The sequence below is a fragment of the Barbatula barbatula genome (assembly GCF_947034865.1).
Source record: "Barbatula barbatula genome assembly, chromosome: 20".
Lineage (NCBI taxonomy): Eukaryota > Metazoa > Chordata > Actinopteri > Cypriniformes > Nemacheilidae > Barbatula > Barbatula barbatula.
Genome location: NC_136783.1, coordinates 3,768,522 through 3,793,041, shown reverse-complemented (window position 1 = coordinate 3,793,041; position 24,520 = coordinate 3,768,522). Strand labels below are relative to the sequence as shown.

At 40.4% G+C, this 24,520-nt stretch overlaps 1 protein-coding gene across 1 annotated transcript; it reads right to left on the bottom strand.

Moving 5' to 3' along the window:
• Positions 1–1,365: 1,365 nt before the first annotated feature.
• Positions 1,366–23,011, bottom strand: slc6a11b (solute carrier family 6 member 11b). The gene is made up of 15 exons (XM_079482517.1): positions 22,854–23,011; positions 22,209–22,445; positions 21,827–21,961; positions 21,571–21,711; positions 21,404–21,485; positions 19,715–19,847; positions 15,684–15,818; positions 10,921–11,024; positions 10,024–10,148; positions 9,027–9,139; positions 8,639–8,776; positions 5,377–5,479; positions 4,410–4,510; positions 4,106–4,276; positions 1,366–3,152 (listed from the first exon to the last, which is right to left on the bottom strand). Exons 2-15 carry the CDS (start codon positions 22,429–22,431, stop codon positions 3,003–3,005), a joined length of 1,854 nt encoding a protein of 617 aa, XP_079338643.1. The 5' UTR covers positions 22,432–22,445; positions 22,854–23,011; the 3' UTR covers positions 1,366–3,002.
• Positions 23,012–24,520: the final 1,509 nt, after the last annotated feature.

The window sequence follows — 24,520 nt, the reverse complement described above, 5'->3', positions numbered from 1 at the left end:
TATGCAAGATTACAAAGACACGTCTTCAGTCTAGATTTAAACTGATGCAGAGTGTGTCTGCAATAAGCAAAATCTTTAAATTAATGCAATGCTTTATAGGTAACCAGTGCAAGGTTGACAGAACCGGGCTAATATGCTCATACTTTTTTGTACGTGTAAGAACTCGAGCTGCCGCATTTTGGACCAGTTGGAGTTTTTGTAATAAGCCTGCAAGGTAACCACCTAATAGTGCATTACAGTAATCTAGTCTTGATGTCATAAAGGCACGAATTAGCTTCTCTGCATCTGATGGTGACAGCATATGACGTAGTTTAGATATATTTTTAAGATGGAAAAACACAATTTTACAGGTGTTGGTTTTATGAAACATCCTTGGTTGTTACATATGGCGGTTTTTGGTCCAATAAGTAACACTTCTGTTTTGTCCGAGTTCAGTAATAAGACATTTTTACTCATCCACTTTTTTATATCGACTATGCATTCCACTATTCGATGGAATTGCTGTTTCATGAGGCTTCGAGGAAATATAAAGTTGCATATCATCAGCATAACAGTGAGAGCTAACTCTGTGTCACTTTATTATATCTCCTATAGATAGCATGGATAATGCGAAGAGCATAGGCCCTTAGACTGAGCCCTGTGGTACACCGTACTGGACTTGGAAAAAGTGTGCTCCTTGTGTTCCTGTAGCTTGACTGGTAAAGCATTGTGCTAATAAAGTCAAAGTCATGTGTTCAAAACACGACATGGCAGATGACAGCATTGTGGTTTAATGAAAAAAGATTTTACTTCATGATGAAAGTGTCATGATGTGACACTCTACCAATCTCGCTCATCACCATGATTGTTAAATCAGTGCTGATTGTGCAAGTCATCAAAGTCTTTATGATTACATTAAGAAGATACCTTTTATCAAATCACCTAACTAGTGAGGACCATCACAAGCAATAAATCATACATACTCTAATAATATTTCTCTCCTGCACCCTGATGATCAAATTTAGTTTCTTGTCTTTGGTCAGAGCTCCTCCTAAAACAACTAATCTGATGACTGGTTGGGCACATGAACATGACATCATTTTAAATGCTTTTTATTTGAAGCTCAATAAAGTGCTGAGGGAAGAAAATGTGTTTTTTTAAGATAATGTTTTTTTTTTTTTTTTAAAAATCATGAATTTCAGATGCACACCTTCCCAACAGCCATGAGAAGGTGATGGCAGCGAGAAACAGATGCTTAAAATGTGAACATGAAAGGCTTTCTTTCATTCTGTGCTCGGTGCTACAGTTAGTAGTCTTATGGGTTTCATTTCAACGCTAGCTAAAATCCCAGACAACCCGAGACATCCCTTTTTACCTTTTATTTTTAAAAATGAGTAAGCAGACAATTCATATGTTCTTTGAATACCAAAATCTGTGTATCCAGCACATATACTCTACGTCTAGAACTTCTTTGTTGAATGACATATCAAAAGTCCTCAGAGAAACGATGTTTTTTCAAGAAATAGTGTACAAAGAAACTAAAGAAAGGTAAAAATATACACACGTCTGAAAAGTTAACAGGCTATTAAAACACAAATAAGTTTACTTGCACAAACTGGTGATGGATGAGACCAGACCAAAGATTGCCTGCATGTGCGAAAGGGCTCGTGGTTCATCCTGAGGAGGATACTATATACTGAACACAACAGTGCTTGAGACTGTGATAAAAACATTTTCGCATAATAATGAATTGCGGTGATGATTTGTTACTTTTACTTATAGGGGGGAAAGAGTGTCCAGTTCTTGGGCCTGTTTTACTTTTCTTTGTATCCACTTTTCCACATACATCTATCACTGCATCTGTGCAGCACAAAAAAACAAAAACAATGTCATTATTTACTCTTACAATATCCTTTACTCTTACAGTTTCCTAACACTAAACAATCATATTAAATATTGTGGTCAAGTCAGGTGTATGATATAATATATCAATAATAGCATATTACAGGGTAACTTGACTTGATTTTGAGTAAACAATCACAGAAATATTCATCCTTTTGTGAACTTTACCTTTTCCCAACATGCAAACCTAACCTTCATCTGCATTTCTTTAAAGTGATCGTTCACCCAGAAATGAACTGATTCATTCAGCCTCGTGTCATTCCAAACCTGTGTGACTTTCTTTCGTTTGCAGAACACAGAAGACGACATTTACAAGAATTTTCCTAATCAAACAATAATGACTTCCAATGTAAGAACACAAAACCCCAAAGGCATTTTTCTAAATATCTTCTTTTGTGTTACAACAGGAGTCATGTTAAGTCAGGCTTTGAACAAGGAAGGGGGTGAATAAACGATGACAGAATGTTTATTTTGAGTGATCTATCCCTTTAACCATCAGACTGCCCTTTAACAAGTGAAACTGTGACTTTTTATACAAGTGTGTAAGCACGGTTGACTCTCTGGACCACTGCTCTGAAAGTAAAGAAGTCCTAAACTGTGTTTGGTCTGTCAGCTTCAATTAAACTCAGTTTAATTGGTGTGAAATGGGCAGGAATTGGAGCTGCGTGGACAGTGGGTTCGCTACGTCCCGCTCGCCCGGCGAGTCAATGCTAGCTGCCAGACACATTCAACAACGCTGAGCCTCATCGACAAACATATAGCCAACATTTGGAGTGGTCCTCAAAACATCTCCTACCCATTAGAAAAGCACACTACAGTAATCTGCGCAGGGCCAAAAGTCGATGCGCAAAAACATTTCACGGCACGATGTACCTTGGCGTCCCTCTAAACGTACAGAACTGATTAACGTGACAAGGAGTGACACGATACAACAACAATTTTCATCTAGATTTAGATACACTCTGATAGAAAACCGATTTAATCATGACGTTAAATTGTGACGTGTTACCTGTTCGTGCGAAACAAGCAAGACTACAAATGTGATAATAGTTTTCTCTCTTTAAAAATAAAGGCAACAACATGTTTCTGTGTCTTGTGTTGGTGATGTCCGTGTCTTGGGTTTAGAAATGTGTCTCCTTCTCTGTGATGGTGGAGATCTTGCCATCCGCCCTCGTTTTGGCATCAGCGTCATTGATGGCACAGGGACCCCTGGAGCTGAGGCGGCCCCTCATTCTCAGGTCAGAGCTGGGGGTGGTGAGCTTTTTGATTCTCTGGAATCACATTCAAAGGATGTGAGGCATGAGTAATAACAGACAGTAAATGTCATTTTAATATCACAGTTTCCCCAAAACGATATACCAAATAAAAATGCAAGACTGCATACGATAAGAGATGTAGAGCAATGTTGTTTTATCTTGGAAAACAAGACAAAAATACTGATTAAGACCAGTGTTATACACAAGCCCCTCGTGAAACAGCTGTGTACTCTTTCCGAAGCAGACGCAATCGATAAGACAGGGCACAATGGGGTCATGTCGGGACAGCGGGCGCATCGTGCCCTCAGTGTAGCATCAGTTCTGCACCACACCCAATCTCTGCTGCCCCGCTATACCAGAACAACTTTCATCTCTGGCATGTCACAGCGCCTCAAGACATAATGGGCCTCATTTATCAATTTAACGCAGATTCGTGTGCAGAAATCATCTTTGTATCAAACATTCGTATGCCGTATCACGCCCCTATACTTTCAGGGTGTAGACTCCTCGCCCCTAGATTTTGCCACAAATTTTACAATTTAGATATGTAAACTTTTACCTTGAAAAGCGTGATCAATGCTGCGGGAAACTCTCGGCGATCTAAACTCCATCTGACATTTGTATTTTTTATTGTATATTTATGTTTCGTAAAAATGACTGCGAATAATTAATTATACATTTTTCACAATTTTTACACTGAAAGTATTGATGTTACTTTAAATTACTTTGGTTGTATTATGCATTTAAAATTAAACAAAATTAATCTGACTTCAGTCTTATAGAACTTAGTTTGAGTTACAGTAATGTGATAATGTAAAAACAAATATAGGTGTTGATCAAGCCCTACTTTGTCATTTTTGCGGCAAAATAAAATAAAATTATTGTGTATTTAAAATGTATTTATTACAAATTATGAAGACTGTACTAAACATACTACAAACTATAACATAATAGCACAGAACAAATACCTCACGGAAAGTGCCTTCCGTTTTCCAGATCTGAAATAAGATTCCCAGAGGGATGCAGACCATTGATGACATTGCCATCATCCAACCAATGCCATAACCCCAGTCTGGATATGTGTACACATTATTATACTTCAGGGGCTTGTACTTGATCAAGAAGAACAGAAAGATCCCCTGAAAGGACATAGACAATGAAAAAAGCCACATTAAAGGTTTCAAATAAATATTAAACTTCAAAAGAATTATTAGAAAATAAGCGCTGAAATCTTCCTAAAACTGAAAAGATTTCAAGAAAATGTAAACGTACAGTACAGATGCCAGGGGTGAAAAACTTCCAGCACCATTTGATGAAGAAGATAGGCTTGTATCCAATCATGTCTTCAATGTTCGAATAAAACCTGTCGCTACCTGACGATACAATGAGATTAAACACAGCATTTCGTCACGGAATCCCAAATGTCACCATCATGTGTCGCAGAAAAACACAAACATATGCTTGCGATATACACAAAGTGTACCCTGCTGGAAAACACATTATTTATTATATGCATTGTCTGACTCTTGCCAGCAGGTGGCATAACAGCTACAAAAATATGACGATCAGTCACAACATGAATGATTCCGATAGACAAGTATCAACATATACCACTACTAATAAAAGATATTGATTAAATTCTTGAATAAAATCTCACTGCACAGTTAAGCATTTATAAAAGAATAACTATAACATTTAAGGGGCAGAATTTGTGTCCAAACTTAAAGGGGTTGTTGTTCCGAGTTGTTCCAAATCTGTATAAATGTCTTTGTTCTGATAAAAACACAGAAAGATATTGGGATGAATGCTTATAACCAGACACCCATTACTGTTGAACACAAAAGCAAACAGTTCTGGGGCACTTTTGACTACCATTGTATGTTATCCTACTATGAGAGTCAATGGGGGACAAAATCTGTCTGGTTATAAGCATTCTTCCCAATATCTTTCTGTGTTCATCAGATCAACTCGATGGTGAGCAAATGATGACAGGATTTTCATTTTTAGGTGAAGTATCTTTGAAGCTACTTTAATTAATAGCAGGACGTAAAGCATGACAATATCAGGCTTTAAACATAAAAATGAATGTGACCAATACATTCATTTCCATTTTTAATCATGTCTGAGATCACAGATATGATTAAAATCAAGATGATATCTGGCAGCAAGAGGAATGTAAAACACTACATGAGTGAGCAGTTCACACTGAGTGGTGAATTTCTAGACAATGATCTCTCACCATAGACCCAGCCAATGCAGATGGACTCAAAGATGGCCACAAATAACAGACACATGCCACTGGCTGCATATGAGTCAAACAGCTGGAATACATACATGCCACCCTAAAAGTAAACACATCCACACGGTCAGTGAAAACAAACTGGAGGTTACTAAGTGAGAAATAACGTACTAGGTTACTTACGTAACCTCGGTTCCTCGAGATATCGGTATGAGTACTGCATAGTAGGATGCTATGGAGAAAACTAATTTTTCTCCAATGACTGAAGCTTTTTCCAATAACACAGTGAAACTGCACGGCCATTGATTTGTGAAAAGTTAAACAAATGGCAGCGAGGCTGCACGGACCGATAGCAATGGAGCCTGCCAAAGGGGGCGGGGCTTATGGCTAGATAAGCAGACACATCGCCACAGTGTTCTCAAGTTATTTCGCCTGAAGCGACGACCATGCAGCTTGTAAGCACGGCCAGGAACGCAGTACTCGTTTCCGTATCTCAGGGAACCGAGGTTACGTAAGTAACCGAGTATGTTCCCTATCGATACTTCACTTGTACTGCGTAGCAGGACGTTATGAGGAACCGATAAAATCCCGCTGTGCTACAAGCGGAACGATAACTCAGGACCATCCCGCAACAAGTTTCGGGGGCCAAGCATTAGCAGGGAAGCCCTGCAGAGCCGATAGGGCCAAGCTAAGAGGTGGCCCTGTCCGGTAATCGTCCCAACAACAGTGTGCCTAGTGCCAGCACGGTTCGAGCGACCATAGGCCGGAAACCTAGTATAAATCCTTAAGCAGAGAGGACCGACCCTGTAAATCTGGGACATCCAGACTATAGAATCTGGCGAAGCCCAACAGGCCACCGCACAAATCTATGCTATAGATGCACCGCTAGACCAAGCCCAAGACGAGCCGATACCTCTAGTAGAGTGGGCTCTAACTCCCATGGGGCATCGAAGGCCCAAGGAAGTATATGCTAGCGAGATAGCCTCAATTATCCATTTAAAAAGTCTCTGCTTGGCGACCATCGAGAAGCCAGAGTTGCAGACCCCACAGCTCAGGCTGGGGGAGTCAGATCGTGTTGCCTGCCTGAGAGAGGAGGTCTCGTCTCAGAGGAATCAGCCATGGGGCTGCCACGCGCAGCTGAGACAGGTCCACGAACCACAGCTGGTTTGCCCAGAGTGGGGCTACGAACAGCACTTTGTGCGCCTGATTTCTGATCCTCCTGATTAATATCATTAATAATCTAATAGCGGCTGAAATTTTGTAGAGTCGCCACGTCCTTTGTCCAGCTCTATCATACAGCACACTGCGTCCTGCCCGCTCTGGTAACCTTGGACTGCGTCCTGCCCGCTCTAGTAACCTTGGAACAATGAGACAAGACTGGCTGAGAGTAGAGTACTGTTTTGCACTCTTTGATGCAACAAATGCATCAGATGTTAATGGAACTGTTTCTGGTTCCGGTTGATCTAACTAGTGCAGCCTAAACCTTTGCAATATATATATTATGATAGTGTAGTGTATGCAATATTAAAAAGATGCGTCTTTAGTCTAGATTTAAACTGACAGAGTGTGTCTGTCTCCCGGAAAGTGCGGGGAAGACTGTTCCAAAGTTTAGGCGCTAGATAGAAAAAGGATCTGCCGCCTGCACTTGATTTTGAAATTCTAGGTATTACCAACTAACCGAACACCTGAGAGTGTAGTGCACGTGAAGGACTGTAATACAAGAGAAGTTCACTCAAGTAGTGAGGATATAAACCATGCAGGGCTTTATAGGCAATAAGCAAGATTTTAAAGTTAATGCGATGTTTATAGCCTCCTTCATCTCCGTGAGCGTCAGCCATAAGTGGCGCTCCAGCACCACAAAACTGGCCATGGATCTGCCTATTGCCTGGGCCATGGTGGCGCGTAGAGCGAGATCCGTCGCACTCGGCAGCTCTCTGTAGGATGCTGGGTCGCCCCCAGACTCATCCATTCATCCAGAGTTTAGCCAGGTAGACTTGGAGTACCACCATGGAGTGTAGAGCTGAAGACATCCAGCGAGGGCTGAAGTCTTCTTACACGGCTTAGATGGGTGGGCTGCTTTTGCCGTCCATCCAATGGCAGTGGGCGGACATAAGTGTGCGGCCACAGACTCATTGAGGGGAGAAAGCCTCTTGTAGCCTTTTTCCTCTGCGTCGTCAATCGAGGTGAAAGCGGAGGAAGAAGAGGGTCGTAGGCGCCCCAGCAGAAACCACTCATCCAGGCGGCCACGGGCGGGTTCTTCCGGAAAAGACCACACTAAGCCCAGCTCCTCCACAGCCTTTGTGAGAACCCGGAAAAGCTCCGGGTCTACACATGGCTTGGTCTCGCTGGGGTCTGCATTGGCATGGGCTCTCTGCCATTGGTTAAAAGTTTTACTTTTCACAAACCAATGGCTGTGCAGTTTCACTGCATTATTGGAAAGAGCTTAGCGTCTTGCTATGCAGTACGAGTGAAGTATCGACTTTATTAAAATACATTGCCCTTGTTATGAATAATATTACAGTGCAATACTGTCAACTCAGGGGTTCAAATTAAATTGTATCGAACTGTATAAACATGTAAAGCACTACATGTAAAACACAACCAACCATCACCAACATATAACTGAAAGCTAAGTTTAAGGCTGGAAAATAGAAAGGTAAAGGTTGTTTTCAAATGAGAGAGAACAGCTGTTTAATCAGAAAACCATTCTCCTCTTTGTAAGAGACTGTCAGACTCTGGGATGGTTTTCATCATGAAACATGGAGTGGAAGAGTGGAAGTGTTCACTGGAGCAGAGCTGAATCCAGCTCTATTTTTACACACCCACTCCAGCCATAAAAGCAAAAACAGGAGGCTACAGTAACTTGCCAGATAGAGACAGTAATATGCCAACGCTCTACAGTCTTACCCGCTTTACCCTTCTCTTTACCAGCCTTAAACTTTGCTTTCAGGGCAACGAATAACGAAGAAAATCCAAGCGTGTCCATATAGATAAACAGATTAGTCATTCTGTTTCTCCTTGAATGTTTTGATCATGAGATGTTTTTCTTAGATTAAATCGTCTGGCCAACATGATTCTGTGTGTGTTTAGATCTGTCGCAGGAGATAAATGTTGGTGATGGTTGGTTGTGCTCTACAAGGCATCGCCGTAGAGAACATTCGTCTTTACTATATGGCCGAGCAATCATGCAGGTGGTCCTCATTACATAAGCTTTGCAAAGGCCATTAACAGATGTTCATTAGTAAACAAAAAAAGTCTGTACCTCTGTCAACATTATCAGCCCCACAAGGAAAGAGACCACCGACATGCCCAAGATGAGCATTTCTCTCCGATAGCCCACGCGGAAGGTTCTGGGATACATGTCTATGATAGCAGTCACGAGACTTTCCACACACACAAACTAGAAAGATGGTTAAACAGATGTGAGAAACCTGCACAGTATCTGTGTAATATTGTGACTGTCATGTAACCAGTGTTTTTATTAACAGTACATTTAGTACCGAAGCAGATTTATCATAAATGATTATCATTATATTTAAAAGTGCCCTTAAAGTTATAAACTGAAGACTCCTGTCATACTTCACTCACTAGAGGGTCAATAGGAGTTACAATTTTACAATCACTTTAACATTTATCCACTCATGTGTTACCTGACTGTCCAGTCCGAGGAAGATGAGCATCATAAAGAAGAGACAGGCCCAGAGTGGAGCCCATGGCATCATGGTCACAGCTTTAGGATATGCTATGAATGCTAAACCAGGACCTGAAAAATACAAAACAGATTGAACATTTTAGTCATTTAATAGCAATAATTACAAATTAATGATAATACCTTTATGTATCTTCTCTTGCTCTCTACCGATGAGCTCAGTATGTGCGAGAAGAGAATTACATGTATATAAAGCATATGTCTCACAACATATTTATTCGAACTTTTTCAACACCTGTCTGCACTATTTGCATTTCTATTTACATAACTCCAAATCCAGTCATCTGCAAAGCATGCTGTGAAATATAAGTCCTCTGCCCAGTTGTAACAATTTTATGTTAACACAACACAAATCCTTTATGCAGTCCCGACATGAATGGATGAAGTTACATGACTAAACAACAAAAATCATGTTGTGACCGAATTTACCAAAAATGTGTTGAATTTAACTAAAGTAAGTGAAGTCAAATTCTTTTTTTTCCAGTGCAGGAAAAAACCTTCAGAGATCACTGACTTGTACCACCCGGCCGTCGCACAAAAATACTCAAGATGGCAGTTCAGAGATAGACCGTAGGACTTACAACTTAAAAATGATTCAGTAGTCGATTGCGATCATTATTGAGATTACTATCTAAACTTGATCCTGTATATCTCCTTAAGGTGTTTTTTCATGTGACTGCAGCGGTCAGGCAGAACAAGTCAGAACCCTCAGAAATCTCCCAGTTCATATGCTGTACTTATGAGACTGCTTTATACAAATCTTGTCATTTCAGTAATTCTAACAAGGTGTGAATGTACCTTAAGCACTGATTTGAAAGCATGTGATATATTGCCAGACTCAACAATCTCCTAAATAAGTAATGCCGAGCTTCAATAAGTCATATAATGAAAGTCTTTCAGAGAAGTGCATGCATCCTTACAGAACCGCAGGTCCTTACCAGACTCCGCCACTGCCTCTATAGGCACATTTTGTTCGTATGCCATGAAGCCCAGCACAGAGAAAATGGCAAATCCTGCCACAAAACTCGTGCCACTGTTCAGACAGCACAGCATGATGCAGTCCCTGCAAACACACAGGCAACATTCACATTCTACAACCAGCCTACTGTTTCATTAGATATAATTCAAAAAAATATGTTTATCAATTTACAAATATTGATTTAAATCACAGATTAGTTTGATTGTATCAAACAGTAATTAACAGTGATGTAATGACTTTAATGTCATGCTTTGAACAATGTCCCAACTGCTCAAGTATTCTGTACGGATAGGCACACTTTGACTTTGAGAAGACTTTAATTTGGAAATGTTCATCTCATAATTTCTCTGGCACCCTCTACGACGTTTAAGGACTCAACACTCACCAGTGAAGTACCTTAAAATCCATTTTAACAGACATTCGTGACAAGCTGCATTAACCTTTACAAAAGATTTACAGAAACCTTAAATTAGCCATCTTAGTTCTTTCAGACTGCTAAACTAATAGTAAACCAATAGTATCCATCACATACCAGTAGACACCATTATAATTTCCATGCACTAAATCCAATCATTATAACCACCAAACCCATAACATGTGATATTGTGTTTTGGCAGGGTTCTATTGCATTGTTTTAGCACGGATGTTGTTTGAATACATTGACCTGCCAAACAGAGAGGGAACTTCTGTTATACTATAACTGTAAGATTAGGCATGGCTATTGAAATATAAACATACCCGTGAGTCTCATCTCAAAGGGTAAAGTGTAGCACCCAACACATGACCATGAAAGTTATTGAAAAGTCTTTATAATAGCAGCATCTGATGAAATGTCCTCATTTCAACGGACTCTTACTTGTAGCAGTTATTATTATAGCTGTTGTAGCTGCCGAGAGCAGTGAGGCATCCCAAACATATGGCATATGAGAAGAATATCTGAGTCCCAGCATCCACCCACACCTGCAAAAACCAGCCAATAAATCACACTGCCACTGAGAGGACTAATGTTATAAACACACAGACATCATGTTTAAGTTTTACACTGAGTGAGTACACGTGAGGTCAATTATTATTGTCTTGTTGTATTTTACACATCACAACTGTAGGCCTCTGATGAGCATTTATGAGTAGAACATTACATAATTACATGGGTTTAGTGAAAAAACTGTGAGCAACAAAACATAGTCTGGATCCTCTGTAAAAGTGGCCGAACTTATGTCCATAATTGTATTAAAACACCATAGAGAATGTGAAGCTGATGTCACACCCTATGTTGCATGTTGCAGTGGCGCTGCCATCTTTGGAGGATCGTACTCCAATGCTATTTTTGTTTTGATACGTACCGTTGTTTGATATGTGGAGAAATCGAAAGTGAAAGAACCAGGGGCTTTTCCTGAACGTTTAATGCAATTGCAGTTTTAAACATTGCAAGACCGACCTACCATAGTTACAGTATATTTCCTAATCAAAGAAGAAAAGCAAAACACTGCATTGAACGCACTAGCAGCGATCCTCCCAAGATGGCTGAACATTCTCTATTAAAGGGACAGTTCACTCAAAAAATGCTGCTACCTCATAGGAAATCTCAATTGAGTTCTCTTTTATATCTGCAAAACAATTAGCATAAGTGCAGTACTGGTCTCATATATCCCACAACAGTATACAAAGCTTAGTTTTTTTTCAAATGCTATTTATTACATTTTTGGAGGATAGAAAGATTAGAAAAGAAATAGAAGTCAGAACTCATTGGTCAGATGCTGATGGAAGAGATGTGTTTTCAGCTGATTCTTAAAGATGGCTTCAGAATCAGCTGATCTTGTAGCAGTGGGCAGATCATTCCACAAACATGGAACAGATCCAGAGAAGGTACGGGAGAGTGACTTTTTCCATTTTTGGGATGGTACAACAAGACGTCGTTCATTTACAGAGCATAGGGATCTGGTGGGTACATAAGTCTGTATTATAGCTTTCCTGTAGCTCAGTGGTAAGAGCATTGCGTTAACAACGCAAGGTTGTGGGATCGATCCCGGGGGATTGCATATACCTATGTAAGGATAATGCAATGTAAATCGCTTTGGATTAAAGCGTCTGCCAAATGCCTAAATGTAAATGTATTAGTAAGTGAAGATATGGGGGTGCCGAACCAGTGGTCGTCTTGTAGGCCAAGAGCAGAGTTTTGAATTTGATGCGAGCGACTATAGGGAGCCAATGTAACTTAATGAAAAGAGGAGTGACGTGTGCTCTCTTCGGTTAATTTAAGACCACTCTTGCCGCTACATGCTGGATCATCTGTAGAGGATTGGTTGTGCGAGCAGGGAATACAGCCAGTAGCGCATTGCAATAGTCCAGTCTGGTCTGGACAAGAGCCTGGACTAGGACTTGCGTAGCATGCTCGTACAGGAAAGGTCTGGATGAATCTACAGGACTGGGTGGTGCTGGAAACATGATCCGTAAAGTTTAGCTGATCATTGATTACCAGGTTTCTGGCCGTTCTGGAAGGTGTGATGGCTGATGAGCCCAGTTGAATGGATAGGTTGTGATGAATCCTTGAGTCGGCCAGGATCACAAGAAGTTCTGTTTTTGCAAGGTTCAGCTGCAGGTCCTTCATCCAGAATGAAATGTCACTCAGGCATGCTGAAATGCGTGCAGAAACAGTCGGACTGAAATGACAGGTTGGAAAAGCCATGTTTCCGAATAACAGAACCTAGGGATGTCAATTAAACGCATATTTTTTATTTCTACCATGTTTAGTCAGCTCACAGATCATTGTGATGTTATCCATGGGTCACCAGAGTCAGATTGTATACGGCCTATACCAGATCCTTCAAGCTCCCATATGCACCGACTTCACATTCACACACCAGCTTCCGATTCTCATTTCAGGATTTCCTCACCTGCCGCTCGCTGAAGTTCTCTTGCGAAACCCTTACGCTCTGATTAGACTCCTTTTGCCCCACAGAGCGAGAAAAGTGTAAAAATGTCGCCATAGGGGAGCCATGTGAGTTGGTGGAAAAAAAGCCAGCATCTCTCCCAAAAACTCTCACATAACCATTGAGCCACTAATCTCCTTAACTGGGAAACCAATTGACAACTCACAGTATTTGCTTCCTCCAGCGGGTAACCAGGGTAACCCCTCCGACCTCACAAACACAGAGCAGTTTCCCTCCAAGAACATCCATTCTACGGGGATGGTCATTTACGTCCTTTCTGTTTCAAACTGGGCCAGTGCGATTGCTCCGCTTTGGCTTTACTCAGACATGCCAATACATTCTCTAAAAGCTGCTTATTGATGTTGTGGCTAATTTGGAGGTTTGTTTTGTCTTGTTTTAGTCAGGAAGCGCACCCTAAAGACACATTTCCACTGCAAACTTGACTCATTCTGTCAACGTCCACACAATTTCTACTGATGCAACTTACTTTAAAGCAACCCAGGTAGTACGAAATTTGTCTTCTTGCATTCGATATACAATACTAATGATTATTAATCATTACTACGCTAGCGCAGTTTCGATATGCAGCAGTCAAATAGCGCATTTAAAGGGATAGTTCACCCAACTTTCTTCAAAATATCTTCTTGTTTGTTCGGCGGAAGAAATTAAGTCGTACAGTTCTGCAATGAAATATGAGTGATTAAATAATGACAGAAATTTTTCGGTGATCTATCACTTTAAAGTTTCACAAATAAGTCTATAAGACAAAACTGAAATACTAGTAAGTATCCCCTCTCAAAAAAATTTTTTGTCCAGAATAAAGCGTACTATAGTTTTTACATTCTGTAAACGCAAAACGTTGTAAACAAAGAAGGAAGCTCTTTGGCACAGAACAGTGAATTGGGTGGATCTGAATTGATCGTAAAAAAAGACGGTGAATGAAACAACAGAGCACACAGAGTGTGAACAGACCGCTTATTGTGCGGCGTGAAAGCTAATTAAACATTGGAGTCAGAGACGCCCCCCATCAGCAAACAGCAGCTCTTTATTCCCCCCTCTCTCCTTTCCTTTCATTCACATCGCTCGCTCTCTCATGCTATCCATGCTACTTCACATCCAATCCGTTAACTCTTGCTTTCTAGCAGTACTTCAACGAAACTCCCAGCTTTACCGTTACTCTACATTTCTTTTTACTGTTTAGTGAGGTCTGTGATGTTTAAAAAATACGATAAGCTGACAAACAGAAAATTTGCCAAGCCAAGTTTGTTCTTTACTACATTTATAATCATTCTACACCATCATCAATTGTTACGGTACTTTTAATGACTGTAAACATGTTTATCTGCGTCCCACAACCCTGTTACAGTATGATTTTCTCCCATTTATAAAAACCTTATATTCCTAAAAATGATGAGAACCCAATGACCAAGGGTGCGCTTCCCGAACAACAACGTAACTCGCTTAGTCCGATGCATCAACATCGGAGATCAATTGTTTGATCCAAGTTGCTTCAGCAATCTAGTTGATGACGCCACACAGGTGGTAAAGTTATGACATCTACTAATAAATACTGTACGACTTGCGAGTCGACCATAGTTGCCAAACAATGCTTTTGGGAAACGCACCCCTGGTAAGGAACGCAACTAAATAGAATTTTTCAACTTTGCTAATTTTATTGTTATTTGTATTAATTTTTCAACCCTGTTACCTAAATGATTAACGAAAAAATATATATAGAAAAATCTAGAATAGTTGTACATTTAGACATTCAAAATATCCATCAAATTGAGGTTTAGAATTGTATTTTACAGTACACACGTCTCTAGATATGACCCTTCCAAAGGATTACCCTTCAACTGACCATCTCTTGAGAGTCCTATTTTATTACTGTTCCAGACATGTTCTTGTCTTTGTTTGACCTTGTTTCATCTTGAACGGATTTATTTTGTCAATGACGGTCTGACTCTACATTATCCTGCTTATTATGCAGCTAATTTCTTTTTAAATATATAAATAAATCGTTTAAATGATTTGATTAAGTGGAAGTCACCTTGGATGATTTGAGATACAGCTATGTAGCTCATTAATAGTCAATTTTACAGTTAAGTGGTGGTCATACAAAAAATATATTGGCCGAATACCACTACTGACCAATCAAAATCAATTATTCCACACAGCTGTAAAATAAACATTTATTATGCTGTGCATTTCAGACCACCAGCTGGGAGGAAATTAACTAAATTCACCGGCAGTAGCAGCAACACTCGGCTCAAATCCATCACAGTAGTTCACATTTCATTTCAAAGGATATGAACTGAGGGCCACGGTTGAGACAACAGCTGATAAAAGCAATCAGACAAGATTTACCGAGAGAATTGCTATACCAGGGATACGTGACATGGCTTTATGAGAGGGTTTGACAAATCCGATTTGGAAATTGTTGTTTATTCCACACATTAAAATGACTGGCAAGTCTTTACATTCGGCAGACAAACGTGAAGAAATAACGATCCATTCAGATGTAAAATATTTTTATGTAAATACCAAATATCAAAGGGAGACAAAGATGGGTGAGAGATTTAACGTAAAGATTTGGATTGAAAGAATGGGTGCTAGATAAAATGATAATAAACTCTTGGTGGCATATGTGTGTTAAAATCATGACATTGGATAAAGACATTGTCCTTACCTGAGGGTCGGACAGACGGGAGATGTCGGGATACAGGTAGAACTTAATTCCATTAGCAGCTCCTGGCAGTGTTATTCCTCGCAGAAGAAGAATCAACAACATGAAATAAGGGAAGGTTGCAGTGACATACACCACCTGCAGAAGACAAACAGACATCAAGACTACAATACAGCACTAAGAACACATTACTCTTGAGTTTTTATTTGTGTGTTTTTCAGAAAACAAAACAAGGCAGATTTATGCTGCTTTGGATATTAAGATGTGTGCGTTGTTTTTGCGTGTTTTTTACTTTGTAAAATTTAGTGTCAACCCATTAAAAACATTCCCTGAAAAACATAGCTATATGTAAAAGAAATCAAGCGTATAGTGTTAGTTCTGGCAGGTCATGTGAGTCAAGCTGGCATCATCGGATCTGATCTAAATAACATTATATATCACAGCTTCCCTTTTACATTCCGTCATCTATCATCAGCCTAACCAGCAAATGACTCCACCTCAAATTTACAATCAGGACTCGACAGGGAGTTTTCCCCAGGACAGAACCATACCTAAATGTCAACCTAAAATGTTGCCAATGCGTTTCATGCATGTGTTACTTCCGTGTTTGACAGGAAGAAACCTAGTCAGTTTCTGGTTAGGCAGACTTAGGCCACGTTTACACGATGAAAAACCTTCCTTCCTTCCTTCCAGTGAAGTCAAACATTTTGAGTCTACATGTAAACACAAATGGGATTTTAGGGTTTAAGTCCCTCTGTGGCTAAAATTAAGTTTGATGTTGTATATATCTCCATGCTTCAAGACAGACAATGTACAGGTTTATCATTTAAAACCATTGCTGAATATTTTCTCTATAAAGGTGTTTCACAAGCTCGCCTAAGCAAATAAATAAGCGGGAAAGATGGCAAGCGTATTTGGCGTGCTGTCTGGGGAAAGGGCTCCGAGGTAGGTATTCTTGCCCTAAACCCATTGCGTTCCCCCAGTTACACTGAGGTAGAGAAAATGGTGAGAGGATGGCGATGTAATTGCCGATTACGAGCCAGCTGTGTTAATGATTTGCTCCTCCCGAACTTTGTTAATAAACGTCATTACCCAAAGACAGTTTAAATAATGAGGTTTGAAACTGCCCCGGTTTATAGCATCATAACCCTGTAACCAATCATCACAACTTTTTTGACCGAGTGGATTGGCAGTTCAACCCATAGATATGCAAGAGGATTGCACATAGACTTACTGTGGAAATGATAGCTGCACTGCTATTTCAGCTCTGCTTCTGCAACAAAAGCATGCACTGCTTACAAGTGCATTGTAAATTCTTACAGGTTAACATCAGACCCGAAAAAGGTGTTGCTAATACGCAGCTCACATTTGCATTGAAAAATGCTTCAGCATCACCTGGAACTGCCCAATGCGGAATCTATGTATGTAGATTGGAGGAGCGACTAATTTGAAATTATCCAATGAAGTGGGACTTCAACTGGGAAATATTTTGGCAATGTCATTATGCGGATATTGTAGAGAAATGATCTGTGAGAAGATTGAAAAAAACATAATTGAATGCAATATACATACAGCAAATATTGACAGGATTTTCTTTTAAGGTTAACCAATTCTTAAGGAGATGCTAATGAGTAAGTGATCAGTCTGGGATTGGAGACATTGTAAACTAATCCAGGATACGATTGTTCCCTTTTTTGTGACGTTTCTTTTTTTGCAAATCATCTGTCTATTATATGTCTGAATGACTGAATGAAGCCGTGCTCTCACTTTGAAGGGGTTAAGGAATGTCTCAGGGTCTGCCAGAAGGGGCAGTTACTCTTCCCAAAGACTTAATTGGGTGCAAATTGAAAGAATGTTTCTCAGGGGGAGGAAGTTGAGAAGTTGCAGGTCGGAGCCAGAGGTTTTCACGAAGAAAACTCTCAACAGCGCAACACACAATACGACAAAAATAGGCAGGCAGCCATCATGTTGCGACTTGTCAAAACGATGTTCACTGTTTGGAATTATCTCCAAGTCACCACCAACCAACACAGGTGACACACTGGGGTTGTATTTCTCATACCAGAACATCACAATGCGATTCTTCCGCGCTATCCATTCAAGCTCTTGAGCGCGAAATACGAAAAACCTTTTTTCAACATTTTGAAGCTCATTCAGTCCCGTGAACAAAACCACTCTTGGGGGCGGCACTAGGTTCTTGTTCCTCTGGCACCTAGTCAAGACTATACGAGGACAAGACAGGGTTTGGACACAAAAGCCTCTACCCTGCTTCCCTCATCCCAACCGGGTTGTGTTGGCTGCGTGGGAAAATCTGTGGTGCAGAAGCTCACAATTACCAGTGCTTGACCTGGGAAATTTACAGTACCAAACCCCAGTTATTCGTTTTTTGTGCCAAATTGAGTAGCAATATAAAAATCTGCAGAGACCTTTGTTAACGCTTCCACATGTGTGCTTGCTTAGTAATCCAGTTGAATAAATCAAAAACCTTGCCCAAAGACCAAGTAAGAGACCTGTAAGGCCATTTTAAGACAGCAGATCCTTTAATCCGAATGGTACCTCACAGCCCGAGAGCACGAGAGCTCGCCAAGATTCACACCCTTTTCAATTAGTCTCATAAAATGATTACATATCCATATCCAAAAACCATGGCCACCGCAACAAGGCCATCCCCCTGCTCGTGCATTTGGTTTTTCTCCCATGAATGGAGCAATGTTTAAACCCGCCGTGAGACTTTGACACACGCTGACTCTCTCCCAACTCTCTCTGGTCAAACATTTAAGAGCGGCTTTCACAGGTCTACCCCATGCCATAAATCTAGCGCTGGTTTATGGGAGAATCGCAAACAGCCACAAAAGACCTGTGGGCGCACAGCTTAGCGAATGTCCTGAATGCTACAATCTGTATAGCGGTCAAAGGAGAGGAGAAAGCAGTTTGCTATCCGCCAGACATAATTCCTCACAGAAGAGAAGAGGCGAGCAGAGGAACTCTGCATGCTCCTCATGAACGCTCCACTTTCCCCCTGTGAATACAGAAATCAATCTTGGACAGGCGGCTAAAGCCTTGCCGTGAAGGAGCATTCTTTCCTCTTGCTTCACGGCCAAACAAAAGCCACTTCAGGAGATATGGGCCCTGCTGCCGAGCTCTTTTCTCCTGGACCTGTACAATGTGAACCCATTTATTTTTCTTCACACAACCCTCTTCTTTTCTTTCCACTTTCTTTCTGGCTCATTGAGTTTGTTAGACTTTCTTAAAGGCTGATGGAAGAATAGAATGCAGAGGAAGGCAACTGACTGAGTTTTAGAGATTGGCAGAGGGACACAGGCTCTCATAATGCAGGGGATTGTGGTTACAAGGCGAAGACAGAGCGAGCTCCAGAGACTGGAAGAATGCAAACTGTTTGTTTTCCGAAGGGGCTTTTTGTCACGGTAGGTTGGTTCGAGTTGACGAATAAAGCGGTTGGTTATTGTTAGGATGCGCCTTTGTTCACCTGCGTTTCCGTTCGGATTCTGGACGGCTCCCTGTTTCTGTTCACAGGTCTTTGGACATCCTGCCAGTCTGATATGAAAGTTTCTCAATCTGCGTCCGAAGCCAAAACACGGCATGTGGCATTTTCCTTTTAAAGAAGAATTACTGTATTCAGATGGTAAGCCCTTTCAGATGCTTATCACTTTCCAATCTATGTGATGTAATAACATCATTGAAGCCACATGGTCTCTGCACAGCACTCCCAAAACAATCTCAACTAAACAATTCAGAACTTGTTGAGTCTCATTCTCATTCGTCACGTTAGGTTTAGGGGAGGGGCTTCAGTATGGTGTTTTTTATACGATTCATGAATTAGACACCTCATATTAAGTGTTACGAGTGCCTGTGTGATCTGGTTGGCCGTCCACATGCAGAACTGTGTTGATAACATCATTTGCAAAGCTAAAAGGCAATTCTCATTGAACAAACATTGAATTTCATCCTGTAAAATTAGGGTTCCAAGTGTATAATTTTTGCCATTTTGGTGACTGAGTTGATCTTTGTTTTACCTTTCCAGTCGATTTGGGACCTTTCCAAATGCAGAAATAACATATGACCCAGGCTAGTGCAAGACAGAGCACAAGTTCCCAGCGAAGGCTGCCGATTTCTTCAATTCCAGAGGATATTTTGAGAACACGCCGCCTGCAGGAAAAACATACTAAACGTAACCACTTTTGTGCAAGTAATGTTGTCACTTTTCACAGATATTACATTTTTATACATAAAAGGCCCAGGTTTTTAAGAATTTAATATCCACTAGTTTTACACACATCAAAAATTTGCATCCCAAACATTAAATATTGACCTTCTTTATAGCCAAAAATTTAAACACATATCATACAACAATGCCATAACCTCATTAACATTTGCATGATTTAACTAATAAAGTTTATGTAAAAAGGCTACAGCACCTCCAATGACCCTACACATTGTGTGTAGAAAATCAACAGATCGATGTAACTATTGGAAATAAATTCATTATAAATGTATTGGGTTGTTGCAGGCTTTCATGCTCTGTCCTGATTTTCAAACCAAAGAAAATCCTTCAACCATTCAACTTGTATTAATGCCTAAAAACCAACGTAGATTTATTTGACATCATCATTTAGGTTCAATTGAAAATACTATATAGCAGTAGTATAGTAATTCTATAATTATAAAAAGTCTCCTATACTTGAACACAAATCAATGCCACATTTTGCAAGAATAATGTAAGTAATAATGTAATAATGAGCAAGGCACCTTACCCCTAATTGCTCTGCAGTAATGTTCCACTGTATAAAACTACTTGTAAGTCGCTTTGGATAAAAGCGTCTGTCAAATGAATAAATGTAAATGTAAATGTAAATGTAATGTGAATAATTTCGAAATCAAGGTTAAAGCTCCAAACTGGACTATAATCTGAGCTCATGCAGCTTTACATGAAACCGTCGACACGTGCCAGATACAGTCAACCGCATGTAGCTAAATTCGTATGAATTTAATGTTTAACCTATCATCCAACTTTTGTCATCAAGCATCTGTCATAACTTTAAGGTGAACAACTTGTACTGTGTCGAACAGTGGTTGATTGAAATGCAGTGATGTAAGCTTGTAGTAGCAAGGGAAAGCCACAGTTTTCTTTCTTGTAGTGCCATTTGTCATCTATAACATGTTCTTGGGTGACATCCACTGCGTAAGCCATGCCCCCCTCGTACAAACCTTCTCCATTCAACCCCTTAATTGACAGCTTCTGTGTCTCTCGGTACCAGAGTCCCGCCCGCTCGATGTGAACTAAGGCCAGCAATATGTGAAACTGACGACTACTTCCTCTGTGTTATTAAAGAAAAAGTAGCCGACTGCGGCCAAATTTGTGTCCATACCATTCCTGACTGTGCAAGTGCCCTTTTGATGCTTGTTGACAACGGCAATGCAAAAAGAATGACAAATTATCAGTGAAGAAGGTTATGGGTTCCCAATGAATAATAAGCTGTGGTTAATCGCTCCACATGTGCACTGTGCCAAATGCTGTCTGGCAAGCAAGTGTGTTACCAGCATATTAACTTTCATGCTTTGAATTTTGAATGAAATCGTAGACTGGATTCATATCTTTTAAAAATCTGTCCTGAACAGCTGCCAAACACTGTTATTGGTATGAATGTGTGCCTTAAACAACAATATGTGCTGTACAGCTACTAAACAGTCAAAATAACACTTACTCCCAAAACTCTATGACTGGTGAGGTGGCAAACGGGTTGGAGACGTTGGCGATGCTTTCATTGTTGAAGTCCACACAGTTTTCTAGAAAACAGTTATTAGCTTTGTTAGTTTTTCATGTGTGCACCGTTTATTAGTTCGCAATGCTTGAATCCTTAAATCCACCGACCTGTGTTCCAGTAGTGACCGCACGACGCCCAGGGCAGTTCTGTTGTGAAGCAGTTAAACAGGTAGAAAATAGCCCAGGCCAATATGACCACGTAATAAACATTCAGATGGGCTTCGATGACTTGGGTGGCATAGCCAATGCCTGCAAGAAACGATTTTCAACATTGATGTTCATAAAATGCTCAGCTTAATTTTTACAAATATAACCACAGTAGCACAATACTGCTTCAAATTGTCATGAGTGAACTACGCTTTACCCTCGAAGAGTGGGCAGACCTTTCGCCAACATGTGATGCCGCCTTCACTGGTGAACTGACCCAGTGCTGTTTCCAGAAAAAACACCGGGATCCCACAGCAGATGAAGAAAATGACATACGGTACGAAGAAAGCACCTGAAACATTCACAGGAACATGTGTCAGTCGAGTGGCATCCACGCAACATTCAACACAAGTGGCTATTGAGTCATTTTTACCATTGTTTCGCTGTATTTTTCAATTTATACTTACGAGACTAATATCAGCCGGGATATGGCATGTGTGTATCGTAACAGTTTCAATATATAGGAGCAGGAACTTGGTAGCAATATCAGTAGCAAGAATGTCCAAGTGTTTGACTGTTTGGTAATGATGCTGTCTTACCTCCACCGTTCTTGTAACACAGATATGGGAACCGCCAAACGTTGCCAAGGCCGATGATCTCTCCAGCCACTGACAGTATAAACTCAATCTTATTATTCCACTGGCCTCTTTCATTCACCACCTTCTTATCTTTGCTGCGCACCGCGCTCGGGTTTGACGCCTCCGGGTCCATCGCGTCGTCCGCTTTTCCATTTATAATGGGAGTCATCTTTTCGGCTGTCATGGCGTCCTAACAGCCTGAAACAGATGCATCAGAGTTCATGTGATCTCATTTCAAAGTTGTCAGGCACTTTATAGTGCGCAACGCGCGTCTGCGTCTGGAAACCGTTGACGGAGCGCAACGGGAAAAGAGCGCAATCTTTATAATACGCGTTTGACAAACTAAACGCGCGCGTTCGTACATTGCGTTATTAAAATAAAAGCGCATTTGGTTTAGTTGCGCCGCACGGAGCGCTTTCTTCATCGCGTCTGTTTCGTCTCGAGAGGTGCAGACGGAATGAGCTCGGCTGGCCAGTGTGGGCAAAAGTAACCGCAAATTAAATTAAACAGGGTGTGACACGAGACTTTGAGAGTTTGAGCTGCGACGAGCACTTCACTCCTCCCGTGGGCTGTGAGAGCTGAAGCCGCTGGGGATGCGACACTTACCGGTGTAGGTGGTACAGCAAACCTCCTTGGATCACCCGATGACCACCTGCTGGAAGAGATGCTTCAGTGTGAGCCGGTGTGATGGAAAACAGACCATGAGAAGAAAGTGAAAATCCCTGGTGTTGTGAGTGTGGCAGTGGGCAGATCACCAGTGCTGTGATCAGAGCTGAAGATCTGAATCTGATCTCCAACGCCTCTCACTGGAAAAGAGCCACGTGTGGAGATCCGCAGCTCTGCTGGAGTGATGCTCACACCTCCTTAAACACCTCCATTCATAACATTTATACAACTCTGCGTTCCTTGGCTCGTTTTTAAGCTTTTGTTTAGCCTACTTATTGTTTCTCTGGTCATTGTTTGATCGTCGTCTTCGCTTTTGGTCGCAAGGTAGGCCATACGGTTTTTTTCTGGTTAATCATTTTAACTGTTTTGTGCTTAGTGTATAGAAATAGCAAGTTTGGCATTTACATGTATTTATACAATTTTAAAATATAGTAATTGTTATAATATAATAATAATCGTCATCACCATAATAACAATAAAACATTATTATTATTATTGTTGTTGTTGTTGTTGTCATTATTGTTATATACTTCTTTGTTTATACATATACTATTTTCGCATCATGTTTTTTTTTTTGTACAAATAAAAAAAGTTTAGATGCTTTTGTCCAAACGATTACAGACGAGAACATGAATATAATTATCCCTATTATTTGGTATTGTTATACATGCGTGTTCTAAACAAATGAGACTGTGGCGGTGTGATATTGGTTAACAATGAATCTGAAATAAAACCAGGTGCAGATTTTGAACTGAATGCTGTACATTTTGTGATAAAGTGTCAGTGCTGGACGAGCAGTCTACATCTCCAAACGGCTACAAATGTTGTCTCCACGCAGCCCTAATGAGTCTCATGGAGTTTTTCACACTGGTCTCCGAACAGGAAGAATCGCTTGCTCTCGGCTCTCTCTGCTCTCAGTGTTTTGTGTATCATGGAAAAGACTGACCTAGTCACTATAGAGCCCTCAATTAAGGGTCAGTTGTCATTTGAACTTGAATGAAGCAAGACTCTGCATAGTGAGAGGCCACCAAAGACGCTGGCAAGGATGCACTGCTCCCTTGAGACACAACTCGCCGATAACTGCTTTGTAACTTCACATAAGAGACATCAAAGAATATTTGAAGAGTTTCCAAACTGAGATAAATCATGTTTTTTATTATGTTATAATGTTTTTGTTGTGTTAGTAAGCAGTGTGTTTTATTGTGGCTTAAATCTTAACACACCAACTGCAGTTTGATTGGTTTTAATTGGAATGCACAATAAAAAAAAGAGTTTTGAAATTTTTTAAAAACATTGTTATCTAAATATGGACTCTTCATTTCAAACAGAAATTTGAACATCAAAAACAAAATGAACTTTAAAGAAGTGAAAATGTGATTAAAATAAAAATGGGGAATGTCTCATAGATACAGCACCTCTGTTTTGTCATTAAACTAGTTAACCACGCACGCATATTTTCCATAGACTGGTCACTTTTATATTATCCAAACTGTATTGCGTCACCTAACCTTCAGCCTACCCCTAGACGGAACCTTCGCACAAACCTTTTCACATTTTCATATAACCATCATTGTATGTTTAATAACCTATTCATGAAGACACACACA